Source organism: Neophocaena asiaeorientalis, unplaced genomic scaffold (assembly GCF_003031525.2).
Source record: "Neophocaena asiaeorientalis asiaeorientalis breed wild unplaced genomic scaffold, Neophocaena_asiaeorientalis_V1.1 scaffold437, whole genome shotgun sequence".
NCBI lineage: Eukaryota > Metazoa > Chordata > Mammalia > Artiodactyla > Phocoenidae > Neophocaena > Neophocaena asiaeorientalis.
The window spans coordinates 1,619,737-1,636,243 of record NW_020173375.1 but is presented as its reverse complement, the minus strand read 5'-3'; the positions used below and the strand labels follow the sequence as shown (position 1 = coordinate 1,636,243).

Sequence of the window (16,507 nt, the reverse complement as noted above, 5' to 3'; positions counted from 1 at the left end):
TTAGCTGGACCTTAAAGAATAGCCAGCGTTCAGATAGCAAAGTTGGGAGAGGTGGTGTTCTAGGAGAGTAAAACAACATGAGAAATGGCACCGAGGCAAGAATGCACACAGCATGCTCAGAGAAGAGTGGTTCAGGCCAGCTACCCGGAGTGGACGTTTCATTTATCATAGTAGTGAGATAGGCAGACTCTAGCCTAATTAAAGAGGGCCTTAAATGCCCAACTTAGACATCTAGACTTACTCATATAAGTGGTAGAAAACTGTTGAACATTTTTGGAAAAGGGAATTATATAATCAAAGAATGTTTTAGAATGATGAATTGTCCATGATGTGAGGTTGCATGGACACTGAAGCCTGTTATGACCCTCTTCCCTTCTAAAGGTCTCAGCATGAAGGAATAAGACCCTGGACTTGATGATAAGACAGAAATAGGAAGGAAGGAATGGTTGTCTAAAATGTTTTGAGGAAATATTCCTTAGGACTCTAGTATTCCCATCCCAAATTCCAAGCACCTAGTGGTCTAAGTTAGAAAGCTGGGAGTCATCATGGACTTCCCCCCTTTTACCCCTCCACACCTATCAACTACCATTTCCTTTCACTTGAACCATATTTGCCCCTTTCTCTTCATCTCCCACTGCCAGTATCCATGCTCAGGCCCTTGGAAAGATTTCTGCTTGATATTTTTGAAAAACACATCTGGTCATGTCTCAGTCCAAGTTAAAATTCTTCTGTGAGTAGGCGAAAGTCCAGGCTTCTTGACCTAACATAAAAGGGCCTCCAGGGTCCAATCCTACATGCTCATGTCCCCTTCCCTTACCACCCCGTGCTTGCAGCTGCTCAAATAATCTGTGCAGGCTCACACCAGGTCTTTGTACATGCATCCCTCTTGATCTGCAGTAGTCCACTTTCCTACTTCACAACTCTTCAGGGAATTTCACTGGTCCTCCTGTATCTTTCCATGACACCCTGAGTTTATTACTTCTGTAATAACATTATACAGGATTATACATCTTATTGGTGTAGCTCTTTCACTAGACTGTAAGTTCCTTACAGGGCACAAAACTATGTCTTGGGCTTCCCGGTGGTGCAGTGGTTGAAAGTCCGCCTGCCGATGCAGGGGACACGGGTTCGTGCCCCGGTCTGGGAAGGTCCCACATGCTCCGGAGCGGCTGGGCCCGTGAGCCATGGCCGCTGAGCCTGCGCGTCCGGAGCCTGTGCTCCGCAATGGGAGAGGCCACAACAGTGAGAGGCCCGTGTACCGCATAAACAAACAAACAGACAAACAAACAAAAAACTATGTCTTATTTTCTTTGTATTTCAAGTATTCACAAGGCCAGACAGTATCTGGCACACAATTAGCATTCAGTAAATGATTAAGGAAGAAAAGCAAGAAAGGTTGGAAACTAATTGGATGTGGAGAATAAGGAAGAGAAATAAGTTTAAAATGACTTCAAATTTTCAAGCCCAGATAACTTGGAGTGGTACCACCATTAACAAAAATAGACATCCATGATTTTTGAGAGGAAGATTTTAAATTTGGTTTTCGCTATTTTGACTTTGCTGTCAGAGTATAGCATCCAGATGGAAATGTCCAGCAATTAGTTGGATGTGAGGAATTCTTAGAACTTGAAGATTTAATAGGGCCTTCATTTTCTTCTTAAGCCTGGTGCTTCAAAGTCTAATTTCAAAAGCCCCCTACCATGTTAGTCCTGAATATGTCTGCCAACCTGGACAAGCAGAAGTTCATGTCTTACGTGGTATGTAGTGGTCCATCAGATGTGTTCCCTCCTATTGGGCAGCTCTGGAGTTCTGGTTCCAGATGCCCTGAGCTAACCTGAACAGACATTCTCCTTCAAGTGTATTTTTACATGCATTAGTTCAGTTGACTCTGTGGTCTCAGAAGCATTCTACAAAAATAATGTACCGTCTTGTTGTTGAGCTTTTATTAAGATGGCCCTTTGACAAAATCAAGAGCATGGAAAAATTTCCTTTTTTTAATCACTGAAAAGAGAGCACTTGATTCTTGATCTAAATGGCCTTCAGATCAGACTGAAATTACCAACTATTGATGTTGTAGTCATTGTTCATAGTAGCCAGTCTTCCTAAGCAATTGTTTCTTTTCTAGGTTGCTGAGTAACCATCATGATGATGCCTCTAAGTTTATCTGTCTTCTTGCAAAGCCCAGCTGCAGCTATCTAGAACAGGATGATTTTGTTCCTTTACTTCAGGTAATTTTCATTTCCTTTTAAAAATGGGTTTTATTTTTAGAGTTTCAGAGGCTTTTAAAATTTTTTCAACTGTGAGATATGTCAACTGAGATATACAAATTTAGAGGTCAGATTTCTAGACAAGTTGTTTCCAAGCTTGTTTTAGCAGCAAAATCCTTTTGTTTAGAGAAAATTAACACTGATAATAGTATAAACAGATAATAGTATGAAACAGATAAAACAGGGCTACTCCCACTGAAGCAGAAGAGAGAGGCCTTACTCAGCCTCTCCTCTTGCCCACCCACAGTAGTCACAGAAGCACCTTCTGAAACCAGGCAATTGGCCTAGTTGAGTAGACCTTTGTTAAGGTTAAAGAGAAAGAGATCGCCAACAGAAAGAGCCCACTTGGGGAATATTTATATCCAGGCCTTCTGATGAGAATCAATTGCATGCCAATACTGGATCTGTTTTTATTATAGCATTCTTCATAGCCTGATACATTACTTGTTAATATTCTTAATTTCATATTTAAATATTACATTTTTCTAAGTAGTTCACAAATTACTTGAAGCTGAGACCTGCCTTTCATTTCTGTTGAATGCACATCATTTTTTTAGTTGTTCTAGTAAATCCTTGTTTACTGTTAGTTAGGATACCTAAAGAAGGGCAGAAAGATGCATTAATGTAGTGCAGGTTTTTTTAAGTTGTATTCGTGGCTACCATGAATTTTTTAATAGATTTTTGTTGAATTGCAACATACATACACAAAAAGACACACTAATCACAGTGCATCAATTAATTTTCACAGTGTGAGCACATCTGTGTAACTAGCACCCAGATGAATAACCAAAAATTACCAGTACTCCCAAAGTTCTTCATGCTCCCTCCCAGTCACTGATGCCCTAGGGGAACCACTATCCTGACTTCTAACACTGTATGACATAGATTTCTAGTTGTTGGAACAGTTTTACATGTTCAGAAAATGAAGTTTGGTTGTAATTTATTTTGTGTGCAGGGTTTTGAGCTTGTCTTAATTTGCATGGTAGCCTTGATTATCCTTAGACTCATCTGCTACATGTTTTTGTTCCCCTTTAAAAAGTGTTCATGGGAATGAGGATTGTTAATCGTTTCTTACATTTAATCAAGATCATCATACATAATATCCAATATTATGTGTTCCTATTTATGTTTTGTGAAAGTTCTCCAGCCACCCCTCACCCTCACCAGCTCAATCCATTCGCAGCCGTGCTCTGTCTCCTACAAACTGCATCTTTTTGGCCCCCTTCCCCTAATAGCTTCTGGTTGGGTCTGGCAGATGGATAGCACCGCCAGGAGGTGGGAGGGCAGAAAAGAAAGAAGTTAGCATTTTTTCCCAACTCTTTGCTTCAGCACAGTAATGTATTTCTCTATAATACAGCTTCTGCTGGATGGCCGCTTCTCCACAGTTGTAGTGCCTACTGGGCTCCTGTAGCTCTGTTCCTCCCCTTGCCCTTTGGCCCTAGGGATTGTAACAATATCTTTCTGTTGCTCATCCCGGGTGCCTTCCACTCCCTTGTTTGTTCCCTTAACCTCCCCACGACTCCACACATAATTGCTTCGTGAAAGGTTCATATGGGTGAATTCTTTTTCCTATGGGGACCTACCTTGACTGAGTTTTATCAGAAGCTTTAATAAAAGCTTTGACAGGAATATAAATTAAGCTGTACCAAGAGAATTATGAACAAACAACAAAATTATGAGTTAGTGGACATTTTTACTTCCTTCCCTTAAATGTAAGGAGAAGTTTTATTTTCATATAAGAAGTGGACGTATGGAGTCTTCTGGTAAAAGATGACAGACTGATACATTCTCCTCCCATTCTTTTCCAAACTCCTCCAGTTAAAATATAGATATTTAAAAGGAATAAATCCATGAAAGTTAATGGAATGGCATAGAGGAACAGAGGAAGAAAAAAATCAGTATACAAGATAGGTAGTATTCCTTGAAGATAGAATGCAGAAGCAGGCTAAGGAGACCACAGCCTGGAACGAGGGGCTGTGTATGGGCTGCAGTGGAGAAGTGAGCTACTCTGTTCCACTCTGCTCATTAGGATCCCAGAGAGGCTGTAAACTTGGAGCTGGCAGAGCTAATGAGAAGTATTAGAAATGGGGAATCATTGAAGGCTGGTATACAGAGCAGTTGACCAGTTGACTCCTTACCTGGTTCCCAGATGTAAAGTGCAGCCTGACAAATTAACAAGCAATAGAGCATGTTAAGACAAATTCCAGTAGAGGAACATCCTAGATAGTGTCTGGCCAGTACTCATCAAAACTGTCAAGATCATCAGAAAGAAGGGAAGTCTGAAAAACTGTCTTAGCCGGAAGGAGTGTAAGGAGGTACAACAGCTAAATGTAATATGAGATCCTAGAACAGAAAAAAATACATTAGGTAACAACTAAGGAAATGTGAATTAAGTATGGCCTTGAATAATAGTAATAATAATGTATCAATATTGGCTTATTAATTATAGCAAATGCTAATGTAAGATGTTAATAATTAGGGATCTGGGTGCAAAATATGGGAACTTTATACTGTCTTCTCAATTTTTCTGGAAGGCTAAAACTGTTCTAAAAAGGCATTTTTAAAAAATAATTACTATATTCAGGGAGATTATATAAAACAAGAATAGATGCTGACACAAGAAAGAGCTGTTTGAATTTTAAAATGTAAGTGCCAAAATTTTAAATTTCAACATAAGGCCTGGAAACTAAAGTTAAGGATATCTCTGGCACACACAAACTCACAGATGGGGGAGAAAGAGAGAGACAGAAGAGAAGACATAAAGGACCAATTCAAGAATTTCAACATCTAACTAACTGGAATCTGAGGAAGAAAGAAGGGAAAAAATGGAGAGAAGGAAATCATCAAAGAAATAATATAAGAGTCATCAAGGAAATAATACAGGATGGAGAGAATTGGGAGGACTGGAGTGATAGGATGGGTCCAGAGAGCAGGAACCCAGTGGGATTCCTTGGGATTCCTGTTTCCTTTCTTGAGGAAATACAACATGCCTGTGTAACCATCATCTGATCAAAAACAGAATGTGACCCTCCCATCCCAGCCTCTCATGTTCCCTCCAGTTACTGCCCACAGAACCAGAATATACAGAATATAAATCTTCTGGTTGAGAGGAGCCTCTGAGTGCCAAACACAGTGAATAAAAAAAAGATATACATAAACCAGTCCTCTTGAAATTTTAGAAAACCACTGGAATCCCCCAGAGAGAAAAACCAGGTCACCTTAATAAGAATAAGAATCAGGATGGTATTAGATTCTCATTGGCAGCTCTGGGGAAATGGATTTGAATTCAGATTTCTACATCCTGCCAAGCTATCAATCGGATATGAGGTTAGAATAAAGTCATTTAAAAATTCAGAAAGTTTATCTCCTGTTTTCTTAGAGAGTTACGGGAATATATTCTACAGCAAATTAAGTAAAACAAAAAAGAGAAATGCATGAGATACAGGAAAGAGTGGATTCGATCCAGAGAAGCAGTGAAATAAAGTCCCAGGTTGGCAACTGAAGAACAGCCAGTCCAGAATAGAGAAGGTGGAGGATTTCTCTGGAAAGGGAGGTAGAAGGGGATAGTTGTTACATGTGAGAACAGGGAAACTGGAGAGTATGATGAAGATGCAGCATCGTGTATCAACAAGCTAAAGAAAAGCAATTAGAAACTCCTTGAAAAATGAAAAACCTGTGTAAGACAGTCATGTATAAACACGAAGCAAACTGAAATGTGACATGATTATAAACAACTGATGGAGGGTAAGAAAAGGAAGTTCATCTAACCTCAATGCCTGGAACATTCTCCTTTGAATGCCCCCAAGGGACATGATGTTGGACCAATAAGAAATGAAATGCATTCCTTATATGCTGCTTAACTTAGCATTCAACAGTATTTATATAATCAAAATGTCATAAAATATTTTGATGTATAACACCTAAAGTCACTCTATGGATTAACTGTAGAAAATTTTATTATGGTTGCAGAACAGTATTTAAACAACCTGAACAATGTAAAAGTCAAAATATTGCCAACAAAATGTGAAAGAGAAAAAGAAGGAGAAGAGAAAATAAGGGTAGGGGTGCTATAATCATCATCCTATGTAAAAGGAAATTAAGGCACTAAGATGAATGGGGTGAAAATTAAATGTATAAATAGATTATTTGCAGTTTACAAAGATAACCAATACAAGAACTAAAAATCATAACCTCAAATATTAGGTAAGTTGAGTAAAGTGGGACAGTATAAATGAGCTAAACCCTCATCTTCCCTAGCAAAGAATAATAGATATTGTCTAAAGTTGATAGAGCTATAAAGAAAAGTAATTGTAGGGACTTCACTGGTGGTGCAGTGGTTGAGAACCCACCTGCCAACGCAGGGGACACGGGCTTGAGCCCTGGTCCAGGAAGATCCCACATGCTGCGGAGCACCTAAGCCCATGTGCCACAACTACTGAGCCTGTGCTCTAGAGCCCGCGAGCCACAACTACTGAGCCCATGTGCCACAACCACTGAAGCCCACATGCCTAGAGCCTGTGCTCCACAACAAGAGAAGCTACCGCAATGAGAAGCCCACACGCTGCAATGAAGAGTAACCCCCGCTCTCCACAACTAGAGAAAGCCTGAGTGCAGCAATGAAGACCCAGCACAGCCAAAAATAAATAAATTTTTAAAAATAAATTAATTTAAAAAAGTGATGCCTATTAAAAAGAGTAATTGTAACATAGTATTTAATTATACTTAAATAATTAAATTTTATGTTTAATTATAGAGTTAAGCAGCAAAAGAAATAAAAATATGAATGATTCAAAAGAAGTGGGGCTAAAGGTGCATGGATGGGGTAGGTTGGTAGAATGGTTCTTCCATCATAAGTTCTTATATACTCCTTGATTTTATACCATGTGTATATGTAATTTCTCTTATTTTTATTATGGATAATTTTGAGCATATACAAATGCAGGCAGAGTGATCTACTGAACCCCCATGTACCCATCACCCACCTCCAATAATGATCAGAAACCAAAGAGACAGAGAATTTAAAAAATAGTAGCACTTTCAGTAAGTTGAAATCTTGGTATGGGGAAAACATTAACAAAATAGACCACCAATTAACTAATTTCATCAAGAAAAAGGAGAAAGAACTAATAGACAAAATAAGAAATGACAAGGAGGAACAGAAGAAATTTTTTAAAAATCATAAAAGACTATTTTGCAGGCCTCAAATTTATTTGGAAATAAATTTGAAAACCTAGCTGAAATGGAAAATTTCCTAGGAAAATACATCTGACCAAAATTGACCCCATTTTATTTATTTATTTATTTTATTTATTTTATTTATCTATTTTTGGCTGTGTTGGGTCCTCATTGCTGTGCACGGGTCTTCTCCAGTTGAGGTGAGTGGGGGGCACTCCTTGCTGCAGCGTTAGGGCTCCTCATTGCGGTGGCCTCTTCTGTCACAGAGCACGGGCTCTAGGCACACAGGCTTCAGTAGTTGTGGTGCATTGGCTCAGCAGTTGTGGCTCATGGGCTGTAGAGCTCAGGCTCAGTAGTTGTGGCTTACGGGCCCAGCTGCTCCGTGGCATGTAGGATCCTTCCGGACCAGAGCTTGAACCCATGTCCCCTGCATTAGCAGGTGGACTCTCAACCACTATGCCACCAGGGAAGCGCAACCCCATTTTATTTAGAAAGCTTAACAAAGTAATTTCCTTAGAAGAAGTAGAGATCTTTATTAAGGAACTACCCCACAAAAAGCACCAGGCCCAGGTAGTTTCACAAGGGAATTCTACAAAACCTTCAAAGACCAGATAGTCCTAATGCTTAATAAATTATTCCAGAGAATTGAAAAGGAAGGAAAACTCTATAGCTCCTTCTATAAAACAACTGATACATAAACCAGGTACAGACAGTACAAAAAAGAAAATTGCAAATGAATATAATTCATGATTAATAATAAAAAGTAATAAATAAAATATTAAAAAGATGCATACAACCTGGTGGGATTTATTCCAGGAAGTCAAGATTGCTTCAGTATTAGGATCTTTTTTTTTTTTTTTTTTTTTTTTTTTGGGGTCCCCCGGGCCTCTCACTGTTGTGGCCTCTCCCGTTGCGGAGCAACAGGCTCCGGACGCGCAGGCTCAGTGGCCATGGCTCACGGGCCCAGCCGCTCCGCGGCATGTGGGATCCTCCCACACCGGGGCACGAACCCGTGTCCCCTGCATCGGCAGGCGGACTCTCAACCACTGCGCCACCAGGGAAGCCCAGGATCTTTTTTAATATCACATGTTGTTTTTAAGAAAAAAATTATGATTGTCTCAATAGATGCTGAAATCACTTTGGACAAAATTTAACACCCATTCATTAAAAAATGCTCAAGAAAGGAGATATTTGAGATACTTTCTTAACATGATTATAATATATATATACCTAGCGCTAAAGCCAGTATAGAAAAACATTAGAGGCATTTCCATTAAGATCAGAGACAGGGCAAGGATGTCACAATATCCATTACTGTTCAGCATTGTACTAGAGTAATTATACTGTACAAGAGAAAACAATTAGAGGCATAAGAATGGTTGAAGAAGTAAAGTATTCATAGATGACGTGACAGTAAACCTGGAAACCCAAGAGAATCAGTGATAAAACTCAAAACAATAAAATAATTCAGTAAAATAGTAGGAAATAAAATTAACATATACAATCACCAGATCTTCCATTTCTGACCAAAATGGAGTAACTGGGACTGGATTTGCCTTCCTACCCGAAACAACAAAAACGTCAGGCAAGAAATACAAAATAATGGTTTTCAAGGTGCCAGACATCTGGCAACAAAAGATAGTGATTCCTGAGAAACAGTAAACAAACAAAGTGATCCTTATGATTGCCTTGAGAGAGTTTCCAAGCCACAGTGTGTTGATGGGGACCCTAGGCAGAGTTCAGGGAACTCCCTGAGTTTAGGAGACAGAGCTGAGAATCTAGAAGGACCAAAGCAGCTAGAATTCTTGGGACAGAGCACCAAAGAGGAAAGAAATGCACAGAGAGAAAACTCCAAAGAGCTTCATAACTCCTCCATGAGTATTCATCAGAGGTACTGATCAGCAGATATATGTGAGGAAAGTAACCAAAGCTGAAGAAAGAGCTACCCCAAATTAGAGGGAACAGTACCCATAAGTCACACAGGGCCAATCAAGACTAATATCTGTCTCTACCAGCCAGACTGGAAAACCTCATAATACATGGCACTTTAGGTAGAGTAGTCATAGGAGTCTTGCCTCAGTAGTGGGGAATAATTAGCCCTAAATTAGATAGCACTCAGTCCTGTCTAACAGATCTGAAAAGCAAAATCTAGAAGGATGAGAGGGTTTTTCAAAGTAACTTAACAGCATCCCAGAACATAAAATATTTATTCTATTCAGAACTTGAGAATAAAAGAATATAAAAATATCCAGCACTCAAAAAGGTAAAATTCAAAATGGCTGGCAACACCAGGCATGCAAAGAAACAAGAATACAATTGATGATTAGGAGAAAAATCGATCAATTGAAACTGACTCAGAACTGACACAGATGTTAAAATTAGCAGACAAGTATATTAAAACAGATATCAAAAACTGAATACTTTTTTCAAGACCCAAACTGAACTCGTAGAGATGAAAACTAAGGTGTCTGGGGTGGAAAATATACCAGATTAGATTAACAGCAGATAACCATTGCAAATTAAATGACTAGTGAACTTGAAGACATAGAATAGAAACTATCCAAAATGAGACATAGAGACATAAAAAAAGAAAGAAAAATGAAAAGAGCATCAGTGAGCTGTGGGGCCTAACTTCAAGCAACTTAACATACTTATAAATGGAAGAGAGGATGTTGTTAGATAAAGAATTTGTCAGGTCTTAGTCGCAGTTTCCTAGGACGGAACTTCTAAAGCCTCGGAATTTCCCGAATGATGAGTGTCTTTGTTTTTCATGCCTGAGTTTATACTAATGAGGTGACTCATCGTGGGCCCCTGTATAGTTCCAGGATGAGGGCTTCCCATGCCAGAAAGGCCGACCATGTGATTACAGGTTTGAGACTTTCAGCCAGGTGATATCAGCCTGACCTCCAAAGAGGCAGGGAGCCTGGAGATTGAATTCAGTCGTGTGGCCAGTGATTCAATCAATCATGTCTACATAATGAAATCCAATTAAAAAGTCTGGACACTGAAGCACAATTGAGCTCCCCCTGGTTAACGATACACGGTAATGTGCTAGGAGGGTGATACATCTTGAGGACACAGAAGCTCCACATTTTAGACCTTCCCAGACCTTGCCCTGTGCATCTCTTATTTGGCTGGTCCTCATTTGTATCCTTTATAATAGAATAGTAATCATAATATATTACTGTCCCCAGTTCTGTGGGTCATTTGGGCAAGTTGTTGAACCTCAGAGGATAATGGAAACCCCCAAATTCATGGCCAGTTAGTCAGAAGTATGGGTAGCCTGGGAACCCCAGAGTTATGGCTGGTGTCTGAAGTGAGAGGAGTCTTGTGGGGGACTGTGCCCTTAACCTGTGAAATCTGCACTAACTCTGCATAGTTAGTGCTGAAATTGCATTCCAGGGGGACAGAAAATTATTTGAAGAGATAATGGCCCAGAATTTTCTGTACTTGGTAAAAACTATAAACCCATGAAACTAAGATGCTCAATAAGCCCAAAGCACAAGAAACACAAATCTATACTAGGGCACATCATAATAACGTGGCTCAAAATCAGTAATAAAAAGAAACTTTGAAAAGTAGCCAGAGAAGATAGTCACATTTCATAGAGTGGAACAAAGATAAAGATGACAGCGGATTTCGTGTTGGAAAAGTCCAAGCCAGAAGACAGAGGAGCAACATCTTTAAAGTACTGAAAGGAAAGAACTATCAACCTTGAATACTATACACAGTGAAAATACCGTTCAAAAATGAAGGTGAATTAAGGATTTTTTTGGACATAGAAAAGCTCAAAGAATTCATCACCAACAGAAATGCACTACAAGAGATGTGTTGTGTTTGTTTGTTTTTTATTTGTTTGTTTGTTTTAAAAGTTGTTTAGGCAAGGAAGAAAGTAATACCAGATGGAAATGCAAATCTACACAAAGGAATGAACTCCAGAAGTGGTAACTACATGTATGTGATTTTTTATTATTCACATCTCTTTAGAAGAAAAGTAACTCTTTAAATGAAACTATCAACAATGCATTATGGTGTTTCTAATATATGTTTAAGTACAATTTGACAACAATAGCATAAAGACTGGGAGAAGAGAAATGGAAGTATATTGTTATGGCTTGCATGTAATCCATGAAGTTGTATAACATCTCTTGAAAGTAGATTGTAGTAAACTAAAGATGTATGCTGTAACCTCTGATGCACCTCTAAAATAAGAGTTATAGCTAATAAGCCAAAAAAGGAAATAAAATGAAAGAATCATAAAGAACACTCAGTTAACACAAAAGGAGGCAGAAAAGGAAGAAAAAAAAAGAACAAAGAATGGATGGGACAAATAGCAAGATGATAGATTTAAACCTAACCATATCAGTAGTCACATTACGTATAAGTGGTGTGAATACCCCCAAAAGCAAAGATTAGACAAAAAACCAAGACCCAAATATAGTATGTTGCCTGAAAGAAATATAAAGACACAAATAGGTTAAAAGTAAAAGGAGGGAAATATATATACCATGCTAATATTAATCAAAAGAAAGCTCTTACAGAAATGCAAATCAAAACTACAGTGAGGTATCACCTCACACCAGTCAGAATGGCTATTATCAAAAAGTCTACAAGTAACAAACGCTAGAGAGGGTGTGGAGAAAAGGGAACCCTCCTACACTGTTGGTGGGAATGTAGATTGGTGCAGCCACTGTGGAACACAGTATAGAGGTTCCTTAAAAAACTAAAAATAGAGCTACCGTATGATCCAGCAATCCCACTCTTGGGCACATATCCAGACAAGACGAAAACCGTAACTTGAAAAGATACATGCACCCCAGTGTTTGTTGCAGCATTATTTACGATAGCCAAGACATGGAAGCAACCTAAATGTCCATCAGTAGATGAATGGATAAAGATGTATATAATGGAAGCCATAAAAAAGAATGAAATAATGCCATTTGCAGCAACATAGATGGACCTAGAGACTATCACACTAAATGAAGTAGTAAGTCAAAGACAAATATCATATGCTATCACTTATACGTGGAGTCTAAAAAAATGATACAAATGAACTTATTTACAAAACAGAAACAGACTCATGGACATAGAAAACAAACTTATGGTTACCAAAGGGGGAAAGGAGGTGGGGGTGGGGGGGAGGATAAATTAGGACCTTGGGGTTAACAGATGTACACTACTCTATATAAAATAGATACACAACAAGGACTTACTATATAGCACAGGGAACTATATTCAGTATCTTCTAATAACCTATAATGGAAAACAATCTGAAAAAGTATATATGTATAAAATAAGTAGCAAGGATATACTGTATAGCACAGAGAATTATTAGCCATTATCTTGTAATAATCTATAGTGTAGTATAATCTGCAAAAATACTGAATCACTATGCTGTACACTTAAAACTAACATAATATTTGTAAATCAACTATACTTCAATAAAAAATTAAATGAAAAAAACTGATTCAAATTTGTAAAATAAATATCTATATTCCAAACGATAAATAAGTAAAATACAGGACTAATCCCATAAGGGACATACAGTTAGTAGACAAACAGTGGGAAAATGTTAATTCTCCCTAGATATCAAAGAAATGTAAATGAAAGCAGTCTGAAGATGACAATTTACACATTCTAAAAGAACCCCCCAAAAATGTTTATATCCAGTGATGGTGAAGTTGCCCAGAAATTGACTCATACATTCTTACAGCCATGTTGTTCCCACCCTTTAGCCAGAAATGTTACCACTAAGAACTTAAGAAAGCAACAATTTGGCAAAGGTAGAAAGGTCCCTCCTCATCCTCCTGACTTCTAAATGTTGGAACTCCCACAGCTGAGCCCTTTAACACCTTCTCTTTTCCATCCATATGCACTGTTTGGAGGATCTCACCTATATACCCAGATCTCTCTCCTCATGGATCTCCAGGAAGAAAGCAGACCCCAGCAGAGATTTTCCTGGGGGTGGGGTTTGGGGAATTTTTTAGGCACTTCAAGGGCTCTGAACTCAGTCAGAAGGGGCCGTGAAGACAGGAGGGGCCAGAGAGACCCCTAAAGCAAGCTTCTTCATAATATTACTCCCTTATGTTAATAACCAAATGTCCCAGGCTTTATCTGATGGGGAGTAAGGATGAGGTCCCCAGGAATTCCCTCATTGCAGTAGCCCTTAGCTCTCCTGCAGGCCACCAGATCTCAGCTGCCCTTGACCCCTGCCTCAAGTCTGAGAATTATTTTTGTGAGATAGCCCATTCATATTTTGACTTCCTCACTGAAGCCCATGTAGGAGAGCAAAATTTGCCACCCCAAAATGTCTCTTTGGCATGTAGGTTATTTCAGGCTGAACACAAAGCCCAAAAGACACAGGAAAAAACTTTGACCTTCTCCCTAATTGCCTAAAAGAATTTAGATAGAGGGACTGTTCCTGGAACAGAGCTATCAGCAGAGATCTCTGCAAAGAATATGGGCTAAGTATGGTGGGGGAAACTGGGCAGGGCCTAGAAATCAGAGTCCACTCTGTTCTATTGTCTCTGTGTAGCCCAGCGAACACTTGTTTATCAAACATTTGCTTTTCCATCTTCATGTGAATTGCCTTCCTCCTCTTTGAAGTCCCAAACCACTACCCCCAACATCCACGTGTGTCTTTAGCTGAAGATGGTATTTAAGGTAAAGGCTTTGGCCATTTTGGCTAGTTACTCAGTTTTCCTGGGTCTCTCCCATGTATACACATTTAACTTTTGTTTAATTTTTCTCCTGTTAAAAAAAAAAACTCTTACAAATAAATGGAAAGATATTCCATGTTCATGGATTGAAAGACTTACTATTTTTAAATACCCATACTATCCAAAGCAATCTATAGATTGATGCAATCTCTATCTAAATCCCAATGGTCCCATTCCCCCATTCCCTGGCAACTACTATTTCTGTTCTCTGCTTCTCTGAGTTTGACTATTTTAGATACCTCATATAAGTGGAATCATGGAGACGTTGTTCATTGGTTATAAAGTTTCAGTTATCCAAGACAAATAAGTTCTAGAGATCTGCTGTACAACATAGCACCTATCATTAACAATACTGTATTGTGCACTTAAAATTTTGTTAGAAGGTAGATCTCATGTTAAGTATTCTTACCAAAAAACAAACAAAAGAAACAAGAAGAGAAGCAGCACAGGGAAAGTGTTGGAGATGAAGTATATGTCTATTACCTTGATTGCACTGATGGTTTCCTAGGTGTATGCATGTGTCCAAACTCATCAAATTGTGTATATTAAATAGGTGCAGTTTCTGTATATCAGTTATACCTCAATAAAGTTGTTTAAAAATACCAATGGTATTTTTTGCAGAAATAGAAAAAACAATTCTAAAATTCATATGGAATTTTTAGGACTTGGAATAGCCAAAACAATCCTGAGAAAGGAGAACAAAGCTGGAAGCCTCACACTTTATGACTTCAAAACTTATTACAAAGATACAGCAATCAAAACAGGATGGTACTGGCATAAACAGAGATATACAGACCAATGGAACAGAATAGAGAACCCAGAAATAAATTCTTGCTTATATGGTCAAATGACCTTCAACATGGGTGCCAAGAATAATAATGGGGAAACAATAGTCCCCAACAAATGGAGCTGGGAAAACTGGATATCCACATGCAAAGGAAAGAAGTTAGAACGTATCTTACACCATATAGAAAAATTAATGCAAAATGGATTAAAGACCTAAACATAAGACCTGAAACTATAAAACTCCTAGAAGAAGACATAGAGGAAACTTCACGATATTAGATTTGACCATGACTTTATGGATATGACACCAAAAGCACAGGCAACAAAAGCAAAAATAGACAAATGGGATTATATTAAACTTTAAGCCTTCACAGAAAAGAAACAGTCAGCACAGTGAAAGGCAACCTACAGAATGGAAAAATATTTGCAAACGTATCTGATTAGGTTACTATCCAGACTATATAAAGAACTCCTGTGACTCAATAACAACAACAACAAACAACCTGAATTTAAAATGGGCAAAGGACTTGAGTAGGTATTTCTCTAAAGAAAATAAAACGTCTGATAAGAATATGAAAAGATGTTCAACATCATTAAATAAGTAGGGAATGCAAAGCAAAACCACAATGAGATACCACCTCACACCCATTAGGATGGTTACTTTTTTTTTTTTTTTTTAAAGCATTGGTAAGGATGTGGAGAAATTGGAATACTGGTAGGAATGTAAAATGGTACAGCCACTATGGAAAGTAATATGGAAGTTCCATATGATCAGCAATACTACTCCTGGGTGTACATCCAAAAGAATTGAAAACAGAATCTCAAAGAGATATTTGTACACCCACGTTGATAGCAGCATTATTCACAATAGCCAAGAGGTGGAAGTAACATAAATGTCCATCAGTGGATGAATGGATAAAGAAAATGTGGTATATACATGGAATGGAATATTGTTCACCTTTTTTAAAAAGGGAAATTCTGTCACATGCAGCAACATAGATAAACATTGAGAACATTATGCTAAGGGAAATAAGCCAGTCACAAAAAGACGTATACTGCATGACTCCACTTATATGAGGTATCTAAAGTGGTCAAATTCATACAGGTAGAAAGAAGAATGGTGGGTGCCAGTGGCTGAGGGAGGGTGAGGTAAGGATTCATTGTGTGATGAGTGTAGTTTTAGTCATCCGGGATTGAGTGGGTGGGGAGTGGGGGGAATCTGGAGATCTGTTGCCCAACAATGTGCAAGTGGTTGACAGTATTGTACTATATGCTTGGAAATCATTGGGAGGATGAATCTTATGTATTTTTTTTGCCACAAAAAGAAAAGAAAAGGCAGGGTGGCTATATTAATGTCAGACAAAGTAGTTTTTAGAGAAAATAATGTTGCTAGGGAATGATAAAGGGATCAATTTGTCAAGAGGATATAACAATTCTAAATGTTTACACACCTAATAACAGACCTTCAAAATGCATGAATCAATATCCAATAGAACTGCAAGGATAAATCCACACTTATAGTGGTAGATTTCCACGTGCTGCTCTGAATAATGAATAGAA

General features: G+C 38.4%; 1 protein-coding gene across 2 annotated transcripts in view; it reads left to right on the top strand.

The window, feature by feature from the left end:
- Positions 1–16,507, top strand: part of PPP2R3A (protein phosphatase 2 regulatory subunit B''alpha) — a 211,292-nt gene that overhangs the window by 93,278 nt on the left and 101,507 nt on the right. For both annotated transcript variants that reach the window (XM_024746252.1, XM_024746251.1), the window contains exon 6: positions 2,126–2,228. In XM_024746252.1, coding sequence (XP_024602020.1) covers positions 2,126–2,228 — 103 coding nt within the window. The remainder of the gene's footprint in view (positions 1–2,125; positions 2,229–16,507) is intronic.